Source organism: Bufo gargarizans, chromosome 5, assembly GCF_014858855.1.
Source record: "Bufo gargarizans isolate SCDJY-AF-19 chromosome 5, ASM1485885v1, whole genome shotgun sequence".
Lineage (NCBI taxonomy): Eukaryota > Metazoa > Chordata > Amphibia > Anura > Bufonidae > Bufo > Bufo gargarizans.
The window spans coordinates 112,881,114-112,906,948 of NC_058084.1; the positions used below are offsets into that span (position 1 = coordinate 112,881,114).

General features: G+C 41.8%; 1 protein-coding gene across 1 annotated transcript in view; it reads right to left on the bottom strand.

Annotated features, from left to right (window-relative positions):
* The window catches only part of NSMAF (neutral sphingomyelinase activation associated factor), a 102,389-nt gene that overhangs the window by 40,333 nt on the left and 36,221 nt on the right, over positions 1–25,835 (bottom strand). Inside the window, exons 12-22 of the mRNA XM_044293317.1 lie at positions 24,004–24,112; positions 23,380–23,556; positions 21,205–21,284; positions 17,989–18,079; positions 15,167–15,230; positions 14,197–14,248; positions 14,003–14,123; positions 13,759–13,890; positions 6,259–6,301; positions 5,476–5,639; positions 2,384–2,492 (exon numbers count right to left, since the gene is read on the bottom strand). Of these exons, the coding sequence (XP_044149252.1) occupies positions 2,384–2,492; positions 5,476–5,639; positions 6,259–6,301; positions 13,759–13,890; positions 14,003–14,123; positions 14,197–14,248; positions 15,167–15,230; positions 17,989–18,079; positions 21,205–21,284; positions 23,380–23,556; positions 24,004–24,112 (1,142 nt within the window). The remainder of the gene's footprint in view (positions 1–2,383; positions 2,493–5,475; positions 5,640–6,258; positions 6,302–13,758; positions 13,891–14,002; positions 14,124–14,196; positions 14,249–15,166; positions 15,231–17,988; positions 18,080–21,204; positions 21,285–23,379; positions 23,557–24,003; positions 24,113–25,835) is intronic.

Genomic DNA, 25,835 nt, shown 5'->3' on the forward strand with positions numbered 1-25,835 from the left:
AGCCTTGAGGCCTAGTTCTTTGTCTTTCCCCTTCTGTTGTTATTCTGGTGTTCCTTCCCATTATTCGTGACATTTGTACCCCCGGCAGTACGCAGTGCTAACAGTCACAAAACATACTTTCTATTTAAAAATAGCTGCTGGCCAATGGTTTAAAACACCCTACAATGGCAGCACTTTTTTATGGAAAGTATATTATATGCTCTAAGGCAGGGGTGGCCAACCTTACAGACACAAAGAGCCACAAAAAGAAAAAAACAACGTATGACTACCAGGAGCCACAAGCTATACATTTACACGCAAGTCACCGTATTTTTCGCCCTACAAGATGCACCTAGGTTTTAGCGGAGAAAAAATAATTTCATATGATCTAAGGCTTTTTTCTTATTTTTCATTAGCAGAAAAGAAAAGAAAAAATATATTTTTCATCAGACCCCCAATGCACATCTGACCTAAGATAAGATCCCCAATCCTCATCAGAACTCAGAACTTCAAATCAGACCCCCTATGCTCAGACCAGACAACACAAATTAGACTCCCAGATCAGACCCCCCCATGCTCAAATCTAAACCCCCCATGCTCAGATTAGACCCCCCATGCTCAGATCAGACCCCCATTGCTCAGATAAGACCCTCCATACTGAGATCAGGACCCCCCCATGCTCAGATCAGAACCTCCCATTCTTAGAACAGACCCCCATGCTCAGTACTATAAGTTTAAGAAATCTCCTACCTCTCCTGATCAGGCACCTGCTACTCTGCAGGTCTGACACAGTCTCCACTGTGACCTGATGCGCACAGTGCGCATCTCCATCTACTACGTTCTGATACTGTGCGCGTCAGGACGTAGTGGAGAGCGAGCTGAAGCCACAGCGTAGCAACGGTGCCCGATCAGGAAAGGAGATCTGAGCATGGGGTGGAGAGTGTGTTAGTCTGACTGCTTCCCAGCTCCACCACTAGAGCCGCACTTGAAGAGGCAAAGAGCTGCGGTTGGCCACCCCTGCTCTACGGAATATGTATGAGATGGGGGTCCCCCCAATTAAAGGGGTTGTCAGACATAAGTACAAAACTGAATATGGGTAGGAAAATATGTCCACAAAAAGAAACCACCATCCTAGAGATGAGCACATCTATTTGTCTCTTCACCTGTGGGGGGGCCCGTCCTTGGCAAACGTTCCTCCAAAGCCGAAGCAAAGCCTGTGCTGCCGCTGCTCTGCTAATCAGGGCACCGATGCAGGCACAAAATTGTCAGGGCCATGTCCAGCCCTGTCAATCTTGAGGCTAATGGGTACAACCCCCCCCCCCCCCCCGACAGGTAAAGAAGCACTGCTAATGAGACAAATCAATTTGCTCATCTCTACACCATTCACCTGTTGATAGTCCTGGCATTACAGTAGACTGAACCTCAGCAGTTATGTGCCATTATTGCACATGTGAGTCCTGAGGACATGGACTGACTAAAGTGGTCAAGGGACGTCATCACTTCCAGTCCAGAGTAGACCAAACATGATGGGGACAGGAGCATTTGTTTTGGAAAAGTAGGATCATCAACAGACCAGTGGCTGTGCTGTTCTTTCATGATGCACTCCTGTTGGCTCCTCCTCTGGAGAACAAGGCTCACCTGTGCATTGTGGTTTTAAATGGTTAAGGTAAAGGTGCCTTCACACATGACAGATTTTGCTGGAGACATTTCTGCAGCTGAAAATCAGTTCATTCATGTGAATGGAGTTGTTTTAATGGCAAGCACATGGAAATGCGCAAGACTCATTTAGGTGAATGGAACAGATTTTCAGTCGCAGAAACTTTATGCAACAAAATCTGCTGCATGTGAAGGCACCCTAATGCTTCATTTCTCCTGCATAGATGTTGAATGAAAAATTATACTGGCAGGTTGCTTTCACCTGGCAACAACAGCAGATCACAAAATACTCTTTTTTACCGAGCCCTGAAATCCAGAATTCTGACTTCAAAAAGTCCCAAATCTGGGTTCTGCAAGTGCTTGGGCTTTGTTGTGCAAAAATGTTGTGAATTTTTGCCTTTTTATACCACTCACTCCAGTTTTGAAAAGTGGGTGGGAAAAATGTGGCAAAATTCACAATGTGTGACATTTAATAAATTTGGTGAAAGTACGCCAACGCAGACTGAAGCAAAACGGACTTCAGATATTACCCTGATTTCCCCACTTAGTGGTTTATTTCAGATGGATGGCCAAAGTGGAAAGCCCTTTTAAGCAAGAATTGACTGTCCATGAAGAAATCAAGTATTTACTGTTTGTGATCATCCTATATCCCATGTAATAGGTTATATCCTGTAATCATCCTACAAGCCGTCTTTACAATAATCTCATAAAATAGCAAACATGGATTTCACATTTACATATCACTCACTCTTTGTGAATCTTGTGTCTGCTCTCTATTTGGAATTTGGTGATATTGCTCCATGCAAGGGTTTTACTTTCTTCAGTTAGGTCTTCAAAAGAATCCTCACTGGGCGAAACTGTATGAAATAAAAAAAAAAAAAAAAAAAAAAATATATTATATTTTATTTATATTATATATATATATATATATATATATATATATATATATATATATATATATATATATATATATATATATATATATATATATATATAGAATCGGACAGCACTCCAAGACTTGAAAAAAGTAGAAATCTTTATTCACCCATGTGAAAAATAATTGCAACGTTTCAGCTCACAATCGAGCCTTTCTCAAGCTTGAGAAAGGCTCGATTGTGAGCTGAAACGTTGCAATTATTTTTCACATGGGTGAATAAAGATTTCTACTTTTTTCAAGTCTTGGAGTGCTGTCCGATTCTCTACATATATAAGAAGGTGAAAGCTCATTCCTTTGGACATAGCACCTGAGCCAACAGACTGGTGCCGCCAAATCTCTTTTTCTGCTATATATATATATATATATATATATATATATATATATATATATATATATATATGCTTGGAGGTAAGTTTTCAATGAGCATTTGAGGGGTTGGGAGTACTGGATGGAATGAAGGAGAGAGTTCCAAGAGAGAGGGGAGGCCCAAGAGCGTTATTTCTGAGGTTAGATAAATTAGAGAAGATGGCAGAACTGGATACGTCGATGTTCCGCTTGATGACAAAACTCAGTAAAATCAGGATGGCCACCAGTTTAGAGATCTACAACTATTCTCTCCATAAAATTCTGGACAACAAAGATGGAAATCTTGAAACATAGCTTCTATTAAATAAGTCCTAAAAATCCTAAAAGCCTTACAATTCATCTAACCAACTACATTACATAAAGCAATCAGGTAAACGTGCACAAACTAAGAGAAATGTAAAACTGAAAGCCCTCTGATAAATAATCTGGGTCTAACTGTGGAGGACGAGGAAAAGGCCATTCTATTAAATGCCCTCTTTACTGTATTTACTAGGGATCGACCGATTATCGGATTTACCGATATTATCGGCCGATATTCAGGATTTTGAACGATATCGGCATTTATTTTGCCGATATTCCGATAGCGTATGGGGAACACAGATCGCGCTGCTGACAGCGTTCTCCGTGTTCCCCTTAGCAGCACAGGGGAGAAGGAAGCAGTGTCTTTCCCCCCCCCCCCCCCCCCCCCCCTGTGCTGCTGCTGCCGCCAATGAAAGGACAGGGGACAAGAGGCGGGGAGGAGCTATGGCCATTGCGCCACCAATGAAGCTTAATCTCTCATTTATTCATATACAAGAGGCGGGAGCTGCAGGATCACATAGCCGGCTCCCGACCTCTATGAGCGGTAGCTGCGATCCGCGGTAGTTAACCCCTCAGGTGCCGCGGATCACAGCTACTGCTCATAGAGATCGGGAGCCGGCTATGCGATTCTGCAGCTCCTGCCTCCTGTATATGAATAAATGAGAGAGGGGTTGTCCAAGTTATATTTATTGATGACCTATCCCCAGGATAGGTCATCAATATCAGATCGGAGGGGGTCCGACACCCGGCACCCCCTCCGATCAGCTGTTTGAAGAGAAGGCGTGCACGGTGTCAGCGCTGCCTCCTCTGCACTGTTTACCTTCTAGCCGTTGCATCTGCAGTGGTGAGCAGGTGTAATTACACCCAAGCCATTCATTTCAATAGGAAGGCTTGGGTGTAATTACACCTGCTCACCACTGCAGATGCAACGGCTAAAAGGTAAACAGTGAAGAGGAGGCAGCGCTGACACCGTGCGAGTCTCCTCTTCAAACAGCTGATCGGAGGGGGTGCCGGGTATTGGACCCCCGCCGATCTGATATTGATGACCTATCCTGGGGATAGGTCATCAATAAATATAACTTGGACAACTCCTTTAATCTTCATTGGTGGCGCAGTGCGCCCCCCCCCAACCCCAGTATTAGACATTGGGGGCGCAGTGCGCCTCCCCCCCAAGCCCCCCCCAGTATTAAGCATTGGTGGCGCAGTGCGCCCCTCCACAGGATCCCCTCTCCCCTCCTCCTCCGATCGGAGCCCCAGCAGTGTAATGCTGGGGCTCCGATCGGTTACCATGGCAGCCAGGACGTTATTGAAGCCCTGGCTGCCATGGTAAGCTCCATGCTGCTGTGTGCACAAAGCACAGAGCAGCAGGGACAGTGTGAGCTCCTATTCACCCTGATAGATCTCTATCAGGGTGAATAGGACAAGGGTTCTAGTCCCTAAGGGGCTAAAAGTTAGTAAAAAAAAAAAAAAAAGTTACAAAAATAAAACCAAAAATATTAAGTATAAATGAAAAAGAAAGATTTACAAAAAAAAAAGACACATTAACAATAAACATTAATTTTCAGCAGATTTGTGGGAATTTAAAAAAAAAAAAAAAAAAAAAAAAAAAATTCCCAGAATATCGGTATAAATTATCAGCTATCGGCCTGAAAGTTCACTAATTATCGGTATCGGCCCTAAAAAATCAATATCGGTCGATCCCTAGTATTTACACAAGAAAATCCAATAATATATGGCATGATTAGGCATTACATAAATTCTCCATTAAATGTCACCTGCTTAACCAAGAAAGTGCGGTGCCAACTAAAATAAACAAAAAAAATTCTGTATGGCATACACCCCCCAGGGTTCTCTGGGAATTAATAAAATATGGCTGTAATACCCTTCACTATTTATAAGATAGCTCATATTTTCTAGGAGCAATCATCTGAGGAAATAAAAAGGCCACCATAAAATGAGGATGCTGGAACTATGGAAGAAGATGTGTAATTGGGTTAGCAACGGGCTCAGCCACGGTTTTTGTTTTAATAAAAAGTAGGCATACACCCAAGAACGATGCAAACTTTTTTTTTTTTTATCTAAGGAAATGTCAAGTGTGCCGGATCCATTTCGACTTCAGTAGAAAAAAAAACAACTAATGGAAAGCAGGTGTCCTGAACATGGTATGAAACCAGTTATACAATGCTGGAATATGGCTTTAGCACATTTTTCAGATCTGCACAGAACAAATATCATACCTGGTGATTCTACTGTAGACAGATTCTGACTGGATGACCGGGAAAAACATCTGGACTTAGTAAATATCCTCTTTGGATGAGCTTTTGTAAAAAGCTGTTTTGGAGTTTGACCAAATTCCAAAATTTGAGTTAGCAATGCTATTTTCTGATCAGGATCTTCAATGCTGAAAGGTAAGTGACGAAATACGGTTCATTATAGTCATTCCTAAAATGATGCAATATAAGAAACTAATGTGTGAACTGGAAAAGTAACAGTAGGCAGCATCAGGCCTCTAGTAACTCTGCGTGAGAAGATCAGCACCTATGAGTGAGATTTTATCTGCACTAGAAGTTTCCTAGATTTTGCTAAAATATTGTAAAACAGGACTGCTGTAGAATAGCTAAAATTAGCTGGTCAAGTAAAATGTTACATGCAACAATCATTAAATAGGTGGCAGACAGAAAAGGGGCGGGCCAAAGGGCGTGGTTAATAGGCGGACTCAAGGGGGCGGCAAAATTAGCTTTTGCCTAGGGTGGCAAAAATCCTTGCACCAGCCCTGTCTGGGGGGGTGTACTAAGGGGAACCTATCACCATGAAAATGCAATGTAAGGCAGTATGTTATAAAGCAGGAGGAGCTGAGCAGACTGATCTATAGATTTTTGGGAAAAGATTCATTAAAACTAGTAATTTATACATTTAGACCTCTGCTCTTTATAGGCTTGGGAGTCAAGTGGGCAGTCTTATCTGAGATTGACAAAATCCCTACAGCAATATAACATATCTGGAAAGCTCACTTGTATTACCTTTTTAAGTTGATTTCTCCTTCATATGTCACCGGATGGAACACTTAGGAAGAAGAAAATAAGCACATCTTCAATACAAAAAAAAAACCTGCTATAACATTTCTAAGGAATCTCCTAACCCTGTCCATTAATCTCACCATCTTCACAACTTCAGAAAGTTCCTATTTCTACTGAGTGTTTCACCTTCAGTATATATAAAATTAAAGTTTAAAGGCTATTTGTTTTATTATTGCATTGTACTCATTTTGAGCTAAAAATATTTTTTAATTTGGTCTTTATTAAAAATATGGCGGCCTTTTTTATGTACAGAGATGACATGCTCTAGTAGCAGCCTTTGTATTTTCTGTATTTTCCAGACCAAGAGAAGGCCTTAGGCTGGGTTCACACCTGAGCGTACCCGATAAGCGCCGTTTACAAGCATGTTTATCGGGCGTTTACATACGCGCGAGGAAACAAGCAAACGCCCATTGTCGTGCATTCCCGCTAAGTCTATGTGCGGGAACGCGCGACAATACACCCCAAAGAAGCGTAGGGCATTTTACAGCGCGTTCGTACGCACTGTAAAACGCTCAGGTGAGAACCATGCCCATAGGGAATCATTGGTTTTTGCCTGTTGAGCGTTTTACAGCGCGTAGGAACGCGCTGTAAAAACGCTCATGTGTGAACCCAGCCTTATAAACAAACACTCATTACAGCTGTTCTTATCTTACTGATAAGAATGTGGCTTAAATAAGTGTTTATGACCCCTCAGTAGTTTAGAGATCAGGTTTATTAGATGACTAGCACAAAGTGAAAGTACCAGTCACACAGCTAGAAAAACAGTAAACCCTTTGTGACAGAAAAGCTCAATATTAGTAACTGAAGATGTACATAACCTTTAATGGTCCCCATACACATTAGTCCAGTGTTCAATGGGGCTGGAAACCCATCTAATGTGTATGGGGGGGCCTTCCAACTCTTCTGACAGATGATGAAATGGCAACAAAGGATTTTTAATTTTCAAAAGGAGATAAGCCATTGTGCCACATGTGCACATGTACTTTCCTTTCTTGACTGAAAATCCAGGCACGCGTGGCAGATCAGTCACCTTAGGGTACCTGTAACATACCTCAAGTGACGCATATGCTACTGCTGACCTCAACAAGTACTTCTTGCTGTTCAAACATCTAGTTGGTGTGAAATACAAGAGCCTTATCAACGAGAAAGATTGGAAGCTTTCATTGGTCAAAAAGTAGCACAAGTCATCAAGAAAGTTGCTGGATAAGTTCTAAGCTCAACTGGCATGAAAAATGACTGGAAGATGTTCAGTGGTGATAACTTTTTACTGACATGCAGCACTTGTATAGTCACGTTTCAACAAAATCATTGCCATTAAAGAACTTAAAAAGTAAAATAATAACCAGTTAATCTGGCTGTTAATGATCTAAAACGTCAGATAATGAGAAAAGGAAAAATAAATAATTTGCTGCAAAGAACATTAACACAATATGGAATTTCTTAAGAACTAGGGGCAGAAAACGGAGCAGAGAAAACTCTAAAGTTGTAGCATGATGCTTTGTGTTAATATTTTATTTGGGCTTTTTTTTTTTTTTTACCAGGTCCCATTGATCCTGTATTAAGACAATTCTTCATCAGTTTTCCTCTTTTATCGGATTGTGTGGGAATACTTACCCTTGCTATAAAAGCTGCTCAATTTAAAGGGAGTCTGTCAGCAGTTTTGACCATGCAAAACTGCTGACAGTACTAGAGCAGGATAAACATATCTTTTATAGAGCTTTTATCTTCAGGAGCAGCATGAATATGAACTTTATTCTGCCAGATTCTGCTCCTGTAAGTGTCCAGTATGCAGAATTTAAATGTGAAGTGCTCTCTGCATTAAGCTGCTTCACAGCCCCTCCTATTTGATTTAGATGACAGCTACAGCATCCAACCGGACGAGAGTGTCAGCGCTCTCTCAGTGCAGAGGGGAAGAGCCGTGAAGCAGCTCTCTGCAGAGACCACCACCTCTAGGGCACTTGCAGGAGCTCTCTCTATGCATGGGGATTCCTTTTCTCTGACCATCATCAATTTCCAAATGGCCTGAACCTCTCAAGACACATTTTCAGCAAACCCATAGTAATCAGTGACGCTTTGTTTAGAATGCCATGTGGAAGAGATTAGGTGGTTTATAAGAACCAGCAGTTTTGTTTTTGCATTGAAAACAGGCCTCAAACGTCCAACCATGTGATATTCTGCCAAGTTACCATATTAAAAAGGGTATATGCATCACAGTAAAGGAACACAATCTACTTAGATATTGTTGTGTTACTAGTTAATTAATGTGTTGCTTCTATTGTTTTCAGGATTTCACATTTCTGACATGTTTGTGGACCTGCAAATTCAGAGCTCAGGGGGAGTTATCTGTGAAGCTTGCGCTCTCTTCCAGACTTCTTCCTTCCCTGCCAATATCTTAGGGTACTTTCACACTTGCGGCAGAGGAATCCGGCAGGCAGTTCCGTCACCGGAACTGCCTACCGGATCCGTCAAAACGTATGCCAATTGATGGCATTTGTAAGACTGATCAGGATCCTGATCCGCCTTACAAATGCATTGAATTGCCGGATCAGCCTTTCCGGTGTCATCTGAAAAAACGGATCCAGCATTTATTTTTTTCACTTTTTTTCGGTCTGCGCAGAGGAAGGATACTGCATTGCGGTATTTTTGCACTAACACATTCCTATAGATTTTTTGGCTGGAGATAAAACCGTAGCATGTTGCGGTATTATCTCCGTCCTGAACAGTCAAAAAGACTGAACTGAAGACATCCTTAGGCCTCATGCACACGACCGTTGTGTGCATCCGTGGCCGTTGTGCCGTTTTCCGTTTTTCTTTCGCGGACCCATTGACTTTCAATGGGTTCGTGGAAAAATCAGAAAATGCACCGTTTGGCAGCCGTATCCGTGATCAGTTTTTTCCTGGCCGTGAAAAAAAATATGATCTGTCCTATTTTTTTCACGGCCAACGGTTCACGGACCCATTCAAGTCAATGGGTCCGTGAAAAAACACGGATGCACACAAGATTGTCATCCGCGTCCGTGCTCCGTGTCAGTTTTTTCCTATCATTTCAATGGCAAACTTGACTTAGATTTTTTTTTCATTTTTCATGTCCGTGGATCCTCCAAAAATCAAGGAAGACCCACGGACGAAAAAACGGTCACGGACCAACAGAACCCCGTTTTGCGGACCGTGAAAAAAATACTGTCGTGTGCATGAGGCCTTAACGGAATGCTCTCCATTCAATATGCATGGGGATAAAACTGATCAGCTCTTTTCTGGTATAGAGCCTCTAGGACAGAACTATGCCAGAAAAGAAAAACGCAGGTGTGAAAGTACCCTTATACTAAAATGTCTATGGGCTCAGGGATACACTGTATACCATAGTGTGTGTGAATAACAATTAAAGAAAACCTGTCACCTCTCCAGACATGCCTGATAGTTGTAATAGCTACATGCATCACCATGTAATAACAATTCTGGAGCATCTATTCTTATGGCTCTATGTTGTGCCATTCCTTTATTATTTCTACTAGAAGTTATGAATGAATTGCTAGCAGTCTGCAGTAAGGGTACAGAGGGGAGGTAACCAGTTGGGGAGTGTCCCTGCACAGTCTGTTTCTTTCCCCCAACTGGTTACCTCCCCTCTGTACCCTTACTGCAGACTGCTAGCAATTCATTCATAACTTCTAGTAGAAATAATAAAGGAATGGTACAACATAGAAGCAACAAAATTCAAGTGGGAAAGATATATCAAAATATCACTTTATTCTCAGATATATAATAAATACGGGAAAAGACAGGATGGAAAACAGTATACAGAGAGCCGTAGCGCAATATATACAGTGCGGGATCATGTGTATCCACACAAATAAGCACGGATAGCCTACAGGTAAAACTAGCTCTGGTGCATGAATAATCAATCCTGTGTAAAAGATAGGAAAAAATAGATAACTATAGGACCCACCAAGGGGATATATCCCATACAACAGGATCAATTAAATAACTGATTATTCATGGACCTCACATCAGCAGAAGTTATGTGTACATATATAGACTTCCAAGACTCCACTATGTATAATACAATGAATACGGTCACAGGATGTCAGATAGTAACAATATCCCACGGATGGTATCATGGGCCTAATGTGGATGTGAACGGAAACCAAGTATAGATACACCGTAGTGCTATAGCACTATACATGGAACGTACCTGAGGACATGATGACTCTCATTTAGATTATATATACCCTGTTAGTCTGTCATTTGATACCTCCTGACGAAGCCGCTGAGGTGAAACGTGCGTCGAGGTCTGCGCTCTCGGGCTTATACTTGCGGTTATCATGTCCTCAGGTACGTTCCATGTATAGTGCTATAGCACTACGGTGTATCTATACTTGGTTTCAGTTCACATCCACATTAGGCCCATGATACCATCCGTGGGATATTGTTACTATCTGACATCCAGTGACCATATTCATTGTATTATACATAGTGGAGTCTTGGAAGTCTATATATGTACACATAACTTCTGCTGATGTGAGGTCCATGAATAATCGGTTATTTAATTGATCCTGTTGTATGGGATATATCCCCTTGGTGGGTCCTATAGTTATCTATTTTTTCCTATCTTTTACGCAGGATTGATTATTCATGCACCAGAACTATTTTTACCTGTAGGCTATCCGTGCTTACTTGTGTGGATACACATGATCCCGCACTGCATATATTGCCCTACGGCCCTCTGTATACTGTTTTCCATCCTGTCTTTTCCCGTATTTATTATAGATCTGAGAATAAAGTGATATTTTGATATATCTTTCCCACTTGAATTTTGTTGCTTATAGATTAGATGATATACAGGTGGTGTGTGTTGCTGTCTAGGTTAGACAGAGAGGTGTTTTGTAGGTTTAATGGCACAACATAGAGCCATAAGAATAGATGCTCTAGAATTGTTATTACACAGGGAATGCATAAAGATATTACAACAGGCATGTCAGGAGAGGGGACAGGTCCTCTTTAAAGGGAGTCTGTCACCTCATTTTCACCAATATAACTAACATTGCCCCATAGAAGATTGCAAACGCTTTCCAAGCATACCTGTGTGTACCATGTGTCTGTATTCCATGTCCAGGAAAAGCACTTTTAGGCCTCATGCACATGACCGTGGTGTGTTTTTTTTGCGGTCCGCAAATCGCGGATCCACAAAACACGGATGGCGTCCGTGCACGTTCCACAATTTGCCTTCAATATAAATGCCTATTCTTGTACGCAAAGCGCGGACAAGAATAGGACATGTTATATTTTTTTAGAGGGGCCACGGAACGGAGCAATGGATACGTACAGCACACGGAGTGCTGTCTACATCTTTTGCGGCCCCATTGAAGTGAATGGGTCCACATCCGAGCCGCCAAAACGGCGGCTCGGATGCGGACCCAAACAACGACCGTGGGCATGAGGCCTTATTCTGCTGAAAAACAGCTCCCAAGTGCAGCTGAAAGTAAAAACAGCTTCCACTTCTGACTCGATTTCTAACGACTATATCTTCTGATACAGTGGATATAATGCTGTGGTATAGTTGGAAGGGTTGGAATGCCAGCTTTCAAACAGGGTCAAGGTCATATTTTTAGCTGGTACACCTCCCACGATATTAGCAACTAAAGCAGCCCTCCCCGCTTCAGTCTGGTTTGCTTGGGGCACTTGGAGCAGCAGAGCTGGCACTTGGGAGCTGTTTTCCATCAGAATAAAAGTGCTTTTCCTGGACATGGAATACAGACACACAGTGCACACAGGTATGCTTGGGATGTGTCTGCAATCTTTTATTGGACAGTGCTCTTAGTTATATTGGTGAAAAACGGGTGACAGGCTCCCTTTCAAGGGGCTGTCCCATGTAAACTATTCTATATTTTTCAAAACTACACCTGGATCTAAATATTTTTGTATTTGCATGTACGGTAATTACAAATGTAGTATAGCCACTGAAATCTATCTGTATAGCGCCCCCTGCTGTTTGCTCTTTTTCTAATTTCTCTGTCCTGCTGACTGAGATGGAAATAAATCTAGCAGAGCAATTGGAGCAATAAATGGGGAGATCCTTGGATCCATGTGAGGTACAGGGCTGGCTCTAAGTTTGTTAGTTAGAGATAGTCACATATTATTTGATATAGGATTTTCATATTTTACAGTAATCATGGGATAACTCCTTTAAGTAGAATAGCAAGTATCAGGGAGCAATACAGGACTGTAGGATCTGATGGCTTGTTAGAGCAACAGTTGTTATCAATAGAGTGTCTGTGGATCACTCCAGCTGGACAATGTGGAACAGGTGCTCTTGGTCTGAGTGGCCCACCCAGCCACACAAAGGGTAATACATAGTAGTAAAAGGTAGACCAGGCACTCTATATATGTAACCAATAGATGAGATATTTATTTGATAAAATACAATTTGATACTAAAAGCATAAAATAACAGCATAAAATTAGCATAAAACAATGACACAGTATACTACAATGATATAGCAGCAATGTTAGTTAGCAGCAAAGTTAGTTAGCAGCACAATATCAGCAGTCGAAATAATGTAAGCAGCCACCAAAGTCTAGCAGAGGAAAGGATTTAAAATGCATCCACATGGATCGCACTTGCAAATCAGATACTCCTTTATAACTGTAGCGGTATAATATCATGGTCTTTCTTTCAACTGAATTGTCCAAGTGACGGGTCAATGTCCGTATTAATATAGTTACTCTCCTGGTTAGTTTACGGTATAGCGGGAAGGCTAGAGGGTATAGTATGAAAAGCAGAGTGGCGTCCCATTCAGTTATATACGCTTGTTCAATGTTACCTTACTCTTGTTCAATTCCAGTCTCTGAATACCGGCTTGTTGCTCTCAGCTGACTCTGTGTCCAGTATCGTCAGCGGGTTCAGCGCTTGTTGAAGTCAAGTGCCGCCAGGATTTTTCGTTACAAAAACTTAGATCAGATCCAGGGGGGATTCTCTACCAGCATGCCGGTTCAAGGTATAGCCCATATGCGTTTCGGGGACGTGTCCCCTTCTTCAGTGGTTATTTTGACTGCTGATATTGTGCTGCTAACTAACTTTGCTGCTATATCATTGTAGTATACTGTGTCACTGTTTTATGCTTTTAGTATCAAATTGTATTTTATCAAATAAATATCTCATCTATTGGTTACATATATAGAGTGCCTGGTCTACCTTTTACAACAGTTGTATCAACCTGCACACACAGGTCTGTCTAGGGGTTATATACACTAGGCAATAGGATCATTTTAATCAAGAATAGTGAAAAAGACGCTTATTTTTTAAATTAATTGAAGATAAAACACATGCAATTGCATCATGTGAAACCATCTTAAACACAAGTCAAATGCAAAACTAATAGTGTAGGGGCTGGAAATTCTATAGTTCCTTTTACGGTTCAATGTCCTTTGACATACTTAACAGGCTTACCATTATTTGCAGAAACAGCCTCACTTCCTCTCTGCTTATAGCCAAATATCAAGTCAATCCATTCATGGAGATGGTCCGAAACATACTGACTTTCTAAAGCCTCTCTGTTTTTCAGCAGGAAGTCATCTATATCTAATTAAAAGAGAAGTTAACATACACTTGACTGCACATGCTATAATCTATTGGATGCATGGCGGCTTTGATCTGCACTCTTATTTGACAATATACAGCATGGTTCTTTTACCTGACGCCCAAGGAGGAATGTCTACATCATCAACCAATTTCCCTCCTTGTCTTTTCCCAAGGTCCAGGTTCATACTGTTTAGCAAGAATGCACCACAACTTCCATAAAACTCTGGAATTAACTAAAATAGGATAGAAATTAAAAGAAAAAGAAAACTGAGAAATAAATACTGTACAGATGGAAACTTGGATTACCTCTTTAAAGTCTGTTACACCATCTAAGCAGTTCCTCCACGTTTCTGCAATACTAGAAAAAGTTAAAAGCTTATTATTATTTTTTTTATGGTTGGGTCATGCAGCTTATTTTGGAAGTGATATTTATTTTATATTTCAGTGTTGGCAGTTTTCCTAATTAAAAACTCTAAATATGTGCCATGGTAGGCAAACGTAAATTCAAGTTTTTAAATCTAGAATTTTATTTATTTTTAAAAAGCACAACATTTTTTGCTAGCTTCACTGAATTGCTGTAGCCCTGTACTTTCTCCCTGCTGATGTCTGCTGCAGTAGCAGGTAAAGACAGAGATATACCTAAAATAATTTGACTAGCTTATCCAAACAAAGAATTGCAAGCATTTTAGTGTCTGCAAGGCCCCTTTCACATGAGCGATTTTTCCCTGCAAGTGCGATGCCTGAAGTGAATGCAGAGCACCCGCAATAAATCGGGACCTATTTTTTTTTTTTTCACGCATCAGTTCTGTGTTGCATGAGAATTGCAGCATGTTTTATATTTTGCCCTGGACCCAAAGAAGTGAATGGGGTTTCAGTGAAAAAAGCATTGCAACCGAATGTAATCTGGATGCAGTCCAGGTGCAATGCGTTTTTCACTAATGGTTGCTAGTAGATGTTGTTTGTAAGCCTTCAGCTTTTTTAACGCTCACGTGACAAACACATCAAAACGCATTGCACCTGCGTGGAAAAAACTGAACTGAACACAATCGCCTACAGCAAAAACTGCTGAAAGGCTCTTCAAGGAAACTGCATATAAGGATCTAAGAGAAAAGTACAGTTTTTACTTTACATCAGAGATACAATTTAAATTGATATTTTAATAACAAGATAACACTTGAGAGGATACATTACATCAGATGACATGTGTGCAATATTAAAACATTTCTACAAAAAGGACCATCTTGACCACTGATCACCTGCACGGTGTATTACTAACCTGTTGAACATTCTATCCGCATGGTCAAACCTTCCATTTTGGATGCATAGCATGTGCTCTGGGGCTGTAAAAGAAGAAACCATTGTATCAGATTTCAATAATATAAAAAAATATAAATTAATTAATCGAACCAACACTACAAATCAAATGGTATAAAAGTAGACCGCATATCCAAAAATTTCTAAATTAACACTGATCAAAAAGATTACTGAGATTCCAAATTATCGGCTATACTCAGTGGGTGTCCAGGAGCAAGTATTACATTTCCGTACAGCACCTCCACAGAAGAAATGGAGCATTACACAATTCTTGCTGGAATCAATGAACTGACCATGTTAGATTGCTTTTACACATCACTTTTTGGTCAGAGTGTGATCAGTGATCACTGGCGATTGTAAGCAAAAACCAGGAATGAGGCCTACACAGAGCCAAGGTATAGTAGAAACATATTTACCTGTTCTGGCTCAGAATCACTGATGGAAATCAGTGAACACTGTCCAAACACCGATTGTATGAAAGCAGTCTAACAGCCAGATACAGTTGCAAGAAAAAGTATGTGAACCCTTTGGAATGATATGGATTTCTGCACAAATTGGTCATAAAATGTGATCTGATCTTCATCTAAATCACAACAATAGACAATCACAGTCTGCTTAAACTAATAACACACAAAGAATTCAATGTTACCATGTTTTTATTGAACACAACATAAACATTCACAGTGCAGGTGGAAAAAGTATGTGAACCCCTAGACTAATGACATCTCCAAGAGCTAATTGGAGTGAGGTGTCAGCCAACTGGAGTCCAATCAATGAGATGAGACTGGAGGTGTTGGTTACAGCTGCCCTAAAAAAAAAAAAAACACACACACACACACCAGTTCTGGGTTTGCTTTTCACAAGAAGCACTGCCTGATGTGAATGATGCCTCGCACAAAAGAGCTCCCAGAAGACCTACGATTAAGAATTGTTGACTTGCATAAAGATGGAAAGGGTTCTAAAAATATCTCCAAAAGCCTTGCTGTTCATCAGTCCACGGTAAGACAAATTGTCTATAAATGGAGAAAGTTTAGCAGTGCTACTACTCTCCCTAGGAGTGTCTATCCTGTAAAGATTACTGCAAGAGCACAGCGCAGACTGCTCAATGAGGTGAAGAAGAATCCTAGAGTGTCAGCTAAAGACTTACAAAAGTCTCTGGCATTTGCTAACATCCCTGTTAGTGAATCTACAATACGTAAAACACTAAACAAAAATGGATTTCATGGGAGGATACCACAGAGGATACCACAGAGGAAACCACTGCTGTCCAAAAAAAAAACATTGCTGCACGTTTACAGTTTGCACAAGAGCTCCTGGATGTTCCACAGCAGTACTAGCAAAATATTCTGTGGACAGATGAAACCAAAGTTGAGTTGTTTGGAAGAAACACACAACACTGTGTCGAGAAAAAGAGGCACAGCACACCAACATCAAAACCTCATCCCAACTGTGAAGTATGGTGGTGGGGGCATCAAGGTTTGGGGCTGCTTTGCTGCGTCAGGGCCTGGACGGATCGCTATCATCGAAGAAAAAAATGTATTCCCAAGTTTATCAAGACATTTTGCAGGAGAACTTAAGGCCATCTGTCCACCAGCTGAAGCTCAACAGAAGATGAGTGTTGTAACAGGACAACGACCCAAAGCATAGAAGTAAATTAACAACAGAATGGCTTAAACAGAAGAAAATACGCCTTCTGGAGTGGCCCAGTCAGAGTCCTGACCTCAACCCGATTGAGATGCTGTGGCATGACCTAAAGAAAGCGATTCACACCAGACATCCCAAAAATATTGCTGAAATGAAACCGTTCTGTAAAGAGTAATGGTCAAGAATTACTCCTGACCGTTGTGCACGTCTGATCTGCAACTATAGTAAACGTTTGGTTAAAGTTATTGCTGCCAAAGGAGGTTCAACCAGTTATTAAATCCAAGGGTTCACATACTTTTCCACCTGCACTGTGAATGTTTACATGGTGTGTTTAAAAAAAACATGGTAACATTTAATTCTTTGTGTGGTATAAGTTTAAGCAGACTGTGATTGTCTATTGTTGTGACTTAGATGAAGATCAGATCACATTTTATGACAAATTTGTGCAGAAATCCATATTATTCCAAAGGGTTCACATACTTTTTCTTGCAACTGTATGCAGAGTCTTCTAAAGAGACAAGCTTTCACCTCTGTCTAAAAACGGTCTTCCCTCTAATAACTCAGAATTCCCTATCAGTATGGTTGGGTTTACATATGCGCGGTGAACTCCGGCACTCTGTTCCGGTTATTAATGCTACACGCAATTTTTGTCCGTCTGAAAGCCGGCATATGTGCCGGAAAGTGGCCACATCCCTGCCGGATCCCCATTATGGTGAATGGGCATTGGCGATGCACACTGGTTTCCGGATATGCCGGATACAGTGAACTCAGGCAGTCTGTTCCATTGCCAGAACAGACTGCCAGAGTTCACAATGCAGATCGGCCTACCTGAAACAGGATAATTCTAAAGAAAATAGACACTTTACATGATTAAGATGTAGGAAGTGGTGCTTTATCTTAAACCATTTACAGTCCACATTTGTATAAGGAAATGTTCTATGCAGTAAAGATCTTATCTTTGAATGTGTTTTTACATGAACCATATATCTCATCTCAGGTGTCGGCTGTTACCGCGTCAGATCAACCACAAAATGCTATTTCTGCCTGCAGGAAGTTCTTTGCTCAACAATTGTAGTTTTCCATATCATCATTCATTTTGGATATCAGCCGCCCTGCAAAAATGACTCGACTGTGGCTTACCAACTCTAACCAAGTAGAAGAGAACATATCCTGGAGAGGAGTAGTGACTTCCATACATGAATTTTGGCTCAGACATTTCACGATACCGCTTCTGTAAGGCAATCATTAGAAATGAACAATTATAGTAGCTATAAAGTTCGCCATCATCCATTAATAATCTATGTTTCAAAAGGACAGTAATATAATAATAATGAGGAAGGTATATTATGCATGATGTATGCAATAAGCTTTATATCCTGACTGCACTACACACTGATGCAAAGTGGAGTGAAATGACTGCACTAAGGTCCCTTCCAGACATCTGACAAGAAACTCGGAAACACTGAGTCTTGTGGAAAAAAAATGGACAAAGTTAGAACATGCTGCGATTTTCTTGGCATGGACCAATGGTCTGTGCAGGAAATTGCTCATGTGAATAAACCCATTTACAGTAACTGAATGGCCTTTCATTGGTCTGAAATGCCTAAAAGGGCCCTAAGATGAATACCTGATTGTGAGGACTGTGCTCTTAATGAGGTAACATCCATGTGATCAAAAACTGAAGATCAATTGTCAATTTCTCCAAAACTGTACTATAACCGTGGAGACCAGAGCTTTCTCTGATTTCCATTAAATACTTAAATCCCCCCCCAAAAATAAGAGAAGACCAGCTATATAGCTACACAGAATAACAAACAGAAATGCAACTACTTGAAAGAGACAGCCATTCCATAGCTTTATTTCCACGGCTTAATGAAGTAAACTGGAGTGTCCTTTTGGCCTCCATAGACACTAAACGTGTATTACAAAAGGTACTGCAGGCATACTACACTGCGACAGATATAATGCAGTTTAAAATAAATATGAGCAATCAATTGATCACATGTCTTAGTCAGTGAAACAACAGAAAAGGAAAATAAACCAATTTAATAAAAACTGAAAATCTAAAAGTAAAAATAAAAAATAAAATCACCACCTTTTGTGCTTTATTATAGGAATAAATTAAATATATTTTTTTTATTTAAAAAAAGTACACAAAATTGGTATCACAGCAACAAAAACAACCCGTGCTATAAAATCATGTGTTACTATGTTTATCAGAATTGTGGAGTTTAATGCATATCTTTTTTGTCTTAAACCCCCCCCCCCCCCTAAAAAAAACCCAGAAGAATTGAATTACGGTGGCCCATTACTTTCTGCAGGAGCAGATAAAGATGGGGATATAGCTAAAGCAAAACGAAGAACTGGGAGAGTGTACTAAAAGGGGCAAAAAAAATAAGCCTTCATCCAGCCACGTGATGGAAACATTTAAAGGGATTGTAAAGGAAAAATTACTTACCTGCTTCCCAGAGCTGGTTCCCCACTCCTTCACCTCCAGGCCTGAGATGCTGCCCCGAGCTCCCTCAATGTAAACATTCGGTGTGACATCGCTGCAGCCAATCACTGGCAGCAGCAGAGACAAGGTCCTCTTGCATCATGAGACCATGTTTCAGGACATAAGGGGAGCCAGACACCACTGTGGTCAGTGATTGGCTGCGGCGATGTCAAACCGGATGTTGATATCAAGGGAGCCCAGTGGAGCATCGCAGGCCTGAAGGAAAAGGAGCGGGGAGCTGGCACTGGGAAGCAGGTAAGTAATCTTTCCCTTACAGGTCTGGGCAAGTGGGTTACCCAAAAAACACCCATTCTTGCATAACACCTTTAAAAGGTTACTGCCCTTGGAATGCAGATATTCAAAGTGGGTGTAAGTGTTTTAATTATAAACTTTATTAGAGAAATCTATTTATTTTTTATTAGAAATCTGTATGTAAAGTCACCTCTTAGCAACTGCGGATTGCCAAGGAGAATCTGAATGCTGAAGACACCAGATAACTGTATGATGCAGGGGCTTCTCAGCCTGCTTCTGATCTCCCTGGGGCTGCAGCTTTGAATATCTATTGGTTTTAATATGTATCGAAATATATCTTTCAGTGGATCCATTCACTTCAAAAAAGGTAAAAAGAGTCCAAAAGATTAAAAGGGTTGGCCAGACTTGAAGCCAACAACCCCAAGGATTCAAACCTGTGCCCTTGAACATAAAAAACCCTAACCCCTGTCTGTGGTACCGCCACTGCTTCGTTCCGAGCTGTCCCTGCTGGGCCAGGAAGCAGCTTTGGTTCTGTAACCACTGCACTCCGTTAGCAGTCACAGTGGCTTGAATGTTAAGTCACCGCAGTTTCAAGCTGCTGTGATTGCCAAGGCCTGTGACTGGCTGCAGCGGTCGCTGGACCAAGCTACATCTTGGTCCTGCAGGTAACGGATGGGGCTAGAAACAAAGTACAGTTGCGACTGTGTACAGGTTAAGACCACAGGGGTTGTCAGCTCAAAGCCAACCCATTTAAACTTTGACTCATCTGACCTGCTTTCCATAGCTTTCCATTCCTTTTTTGGAGGACACAATAATGCAATCTACCATGTTATTGTGCCCTGCGAAAAAAAAAAAAAGAAGCAGATGTACACATAAGGTAAAGCAGGTCAAATGGTGGACTCCATTTGACCTGCTTTACCTTATGTGTACATCTGCTTCTTTTTTTTTTTTTTTGGAAAGCTTTGGACTAAGTTACATTTTTTGGACTTTTTTTTTCTTCACTAAAGTGAATGGATCTGAAGAGGAATACGTTTCTATACAGTTTACAGGTAATTAAATATATCAACAAAGTTCAGCAGAGAGCTAAAACATGGTGTAAACAGCCACTTAAAGGGATTATTCAACCCTATAATGCCCCACAAAATGCCCAGGCACCATATACAGCTTATACTTACACCACTCCCTGGCACCCGCGTCTCTCATGATGCCCGTATGGTCACCGCTGCATCTCCCCGTCGCGCAGATCAAAATCTCCAGCGAGGGGGCAGCCAACAGCAGGGACAAGCCTCCCTAGCGTCACCTGTGATGCTAGGGAGGCTCGTTCCCATCACGGTGTGCTACTGTTTGATCCCCCGTTGCCAGATGTTTTGAACCGCAGCCGTGCGGGCATCAGGAGCGAAGCGGGTGCCAGGGAGTGGGGCAAGTATAACCAGTATGCGGTGGCCGGGAATTCTGTGGGGCATTATAGGGGTGGGATAACCCCTTTAGAGAATAGTTTAAAACATTTACACCAATAGTAATAAAATATGGTCAACCAGAAAACTGCTTGGTCAGGCACATGGATTGCTTTTCACCACGTCATTTCCATAAAGGGTTCAGTAGGTACATACCAGTAGCCTTTCAAGCCTGTCTTTATTTAGAGCACCCACTGGTTTACTCAGATCTCGAAAGGTTTCAGGAATGGATAAATCTAAAGAAACCAGAGCACATTATCAGAGGACGGTCTTCTGCTCCGTCTTGTGGTGACCCATACATAATCATGGCTAGTAGTTTGTGATCATCTTACACATGAATAATTCACATCAATTTTTTGCATAAATACATGAAGTAAGCAACTCAAAGAGTTCCTGTCATCTCTCCCGAGACGTCTGTTCTAGTAAATATTTGTTTTCTTCATGAAATAACAGCCTGCAGCGCTCGGTTCCTCTCTGATTGTTCTGAGAAAATGATGAATAAATGTACAACTTGGTGTTAACCAGTTGGGGGTGCCCCTACAAACTGGCACAGTCCAATCAGAGCGGACAGTGCCAGACGGTGTAGCCGCACACCCCTCTGACAAAGGGAAAGGCAACAAACTATTAATTTCTAAATATTCAAGAGGAATAACAGAGGAACGGCACAACACAGGGTTATGAGAAAAATGATTCTCCAGAACTGCCCTTTCATGCATTTACTAAAACAGACGTGAAGTGCATGGATGTCGCTGGGAGTCGCCCGTGCTGCACAACCAGCCCTAGGGTGTGGGTTCCCTATGTGAGAAAAGGGCATTTCAAATGTTCGTCATTGTCACATATTCTCCCTTCAGCTTTCTTTCTGGTAGACTTGGGCCATCCACACACAGGCAGGCAAAATGAGAAGGTGAAGGCAACAGTAAAATCAGATGCTTTACAAATGTGAATTATTTAGTATTTCAAAGTTTCTTACATAGCATTAGAACATTTTTACTCAGCTTTTTAAGTTTTAGCAGTTTTTTTTTTGTGTAAAAGGGAGTGAAATCAAATAAGCCTAAATATGCAGAGGTAGATCCCATATTGGTACATACAGTAACTTAGCAGACTTGCCACTCAGGACCCTAGGAAAGCTGGGTGGCAGTCACAATGGGAAATATAATACAGGCCATATTACAAGGGAACAATATATTTAGCTTTTATTCCTGCAAACATCTTGCAAACCTAAGCAGACAAATAAAAGTGAAACCTAAAGGGGTTGTGCCATGGAAAATATTCAAAATTTTTCAAACCAGCACCTGGATTGGAATACTTTTGTAATTGCATGTATATAAACATTTATTATAGCTACTGAGTTATTCACTGAAATCTGTATAGCGCCACCTGCTGTTTGCTCGTTTTCTAATTCCTCTGTCCTGCTCACTGAGATGGAAGCACATGCTCGGTTCCATCCTTCAACTAGCACCAGCTGCAGCAGAAAGGACATGCCCCCTAAGCTACCAGTTTGAAATAAATGTAGCAGAGCAATTGGGTCAATGAATAGGCAGATCTCTGGATCCACGTGAGGTACAGGGCTGGTTATAAGTTTGTAAGAACAAGACTGTCATGTACTATAGGGTATCAAATTTTCATGTTTACATTAATCATGGGATAAAACCTTTAAAAAGCACCTGTTGGCAGGATCAACTCTATTAACCCGAGCATACTGCCTGGTCAAGTTGATCCTGCTTATTAGAATGATTAAAAAAAAACTTTTATACTTAAAAGGGGTTCTGCAGTTTTTTAAACTGATGATCTATCTCTGGATAGATCATCAGCATCTGATCGGCGGGGGTCCGACACCCGGGACCCCTGCCGATCAGCTGTTTGAGAAGGCAGCGGCTCTGGCAGTAGCACCGCGGCCTTCTTACTGTTTACTGCAGGCCCAGTAATGTCACGACTAGTATGAATGGCCTGGGCGGTGCTAAGCTGTTATTTGAATGGAGATAAGCCACGCCCAGGCCATTCATACTAGTCATGACGTCACTGGGCTTGCAGTAAACAGCGAGAAGGCCGTGGCGCTACTGCCAGTGCCGCTGCCTTCTCAAACAGCTGATCGGCAGGGGTCCCGGGTGTCGGACCCCTGCCGATCAGATGCTGATAATCTGCTGAACCCCTTTAATACAAATGAGGGCTTCAGTGCACTGAGGGGCATGGCCAGCACTAGAAAACTGAGGTGCACTAAGGGGGGACAAAGACTCGAATTTCCAGTGCTGGCCATGCCCCTCAAAGGAAGGTATAACGTGGAGAAGGTGTCAGAGTGTAAAAAGCTAAATAATGTGGATGAAATGGTTATACTCAATTGAGAGCTAGTGTAGTCTGCGATGATCCATGGAAACACAGGGTATTGGGAAAGGTCATTGCAGCTCCGATCTGCCAGGTTATTGAGATGTAAAAGATACTGGTAATTGGATATTTGGCCCATCTGCCACTGAAGCATGTAGCTGTCTGCGGTCTGCTCCGTCACATGATTCTCTGCAGGAAACCAGACACAACTATTAGTTTCAATGTCATCTCCATTGACAGAATGTTACACCGAATGAGCAAACACATCAGCATATAATAAAATAACTAAATTATATAATATGAAACACATGGTAGCATACTAAAAAAAAAAAAAAAAAAAAAAAAAAAAAAAAACAAAAAAAAAAAACATAGAATGAAATTTCACCCTAGATAAAGAAAACCGGTGGAATGAATTGTGTAAAGAAGCGTATAGCCTTTGGAGAAGTAATGTACTTCAACCTTCACGGACATGACAGCCGTCACTGGATGTACTTCCTGGGAGACTGCATCTGGTTGTCTTAATGGATTATAACAACATTATCTATCCATCTATCTATTTACATACCGCGTTTGTGAAAATCTTAGTAAATGAATAAAGAAACATGAGAGAAAAAGAAAAAACATAAAAAAACAAACCTAGATAAGCAGCAATATAGTAGTACACCCCATCACGATCTTTATGGTTGTAAAATTTAAGGTATATATCTGAGCACGGGTCATTTTCAGTACAAAACACTTCCAGGCCCTAAAAGGCATCAAAACAATTAAAATCATGTAGTATTACATTATGTGCTGTAACTATAATACAATCAGCATAACCGTACAACCATGTGTAAGTATATGCGAAAACATACAAAACTGAACTGACCAAAAGTGCAGATTTATCAGTGTACACTTATAACCGGCAGGATCATCCACCTTGAGGCTCCATTCACACGTCCGCAATTCTGTTCCGCATTTTGCGGAACGGAATTGCGGACCCATTCATTTCTATGGAGCCACACTATGTGCTGTCCGGATCTGATAATGCGGATCCGTACTTCCGGGTCCGCAATTCCGTTCCCGAAAAAAAATAGAACATGTCCTATTGTTGTTCGCAATTGCGGACAAGATTAGGAGGCATTTTCTATTTTAGTGCCGGCGACGTGCGGTCCGCAAAATGTGGAACGCACATTGCCAGTGTCCGTGTTTTGCGGATCCGCGAAACACGTACGGATGTGTGAATGGACCCTTGGGCTTCCAGGCTGGCCAATGCTCAGGGTGTTGGCCACCCAACACAGACAACCGTAAAACAGCTGCTAACAGGCTGCCGGGAAAGCAGTAAGAAGCTGCTTCTTTCCCGATCCATTAATGAGAATGTGAAAGCAGCAATACAGATTATGGGTATAAAAAGTTGTTCCGTTCAGTATGCATCAGGATGTCTTCAGTTCAGTCACTTATGGTATTTAGCCGGAGACAATTCTGGAACACTTGCCGGAATGCTGGATCTGGTATTATTTCCATTGAAATGTATTAATGCCGGATCCGGTACCAAGTGTTCCGGAAAAACGGGTCCGGTTTCCCGGTCTGCACATGCGCAGACCTTTAAAATAAAAAATAAAATACCAGATCTGTTTTTCCGGATGACACCGGACAGACGGATCCGGTATTTCAATGAATTTGCCAGACGGATCTGCATCTGGATCCGGAAACAAATGCTATTTGCTTGCACATGGATCTCCGGATCCAGCAGGCAGTTCCGGCAACGGAACTGCCTTCCTGAATCCTCTAACGCTAGTGTGAAAGTACCCTTAGCCACCTTTTATTATACTTACCTTCTCCCCGTCTCCGAGTCCCAGATCCATCGGTTCCCAACCTTGCTCAGGTCCCCCACTATCAACATCTGGTTTGATACCACTGAAGCCAATCGCTGGCCACAGTGGTGACCTGCTTTCCCTGTGTCATGTGACCAACTGAGATGAGGCAAGGGGGCAGCTTCCCACTGCAGCTAGCGATTGGCTACAGTGGTGTCCAAGAGATGTTGACAGAGGGGGAGGGGAGGGAGGCAGCAGAGACCGAGGCACAAAAGAGGCAGGAGCCAGCGGCGGGGAACAGCTAAGTATGCTTCCCTTTGCATGTCTGCCGAGGACGTTGAAGGTGGATATATATGGGCCTACTGAGCGGCCAATTGTCGGGAAGGAAGCGATCCTTCCCGACAGTTGGCTGCTCGTTCAGTGAAGGAGACATGCGCATTTACATGCAGAGATCATCTTCACTGTATGAGGACAGGGGATCGCTATCACTCATTGTTTCTGGGCAAGAGATCGCTGTTTAGACGACATGATCTGCTGCTCAGAAGCCATGATCGTCGGTTCCTGCATGAACGACAGGATCATCCGATTAACGATCGTTACGCTCGTTCATCGGGTGATCGTGGCACATTTAGGCTACTTTCACACTAGCGGCACGGACTTCCGGCAGGCTGTTCC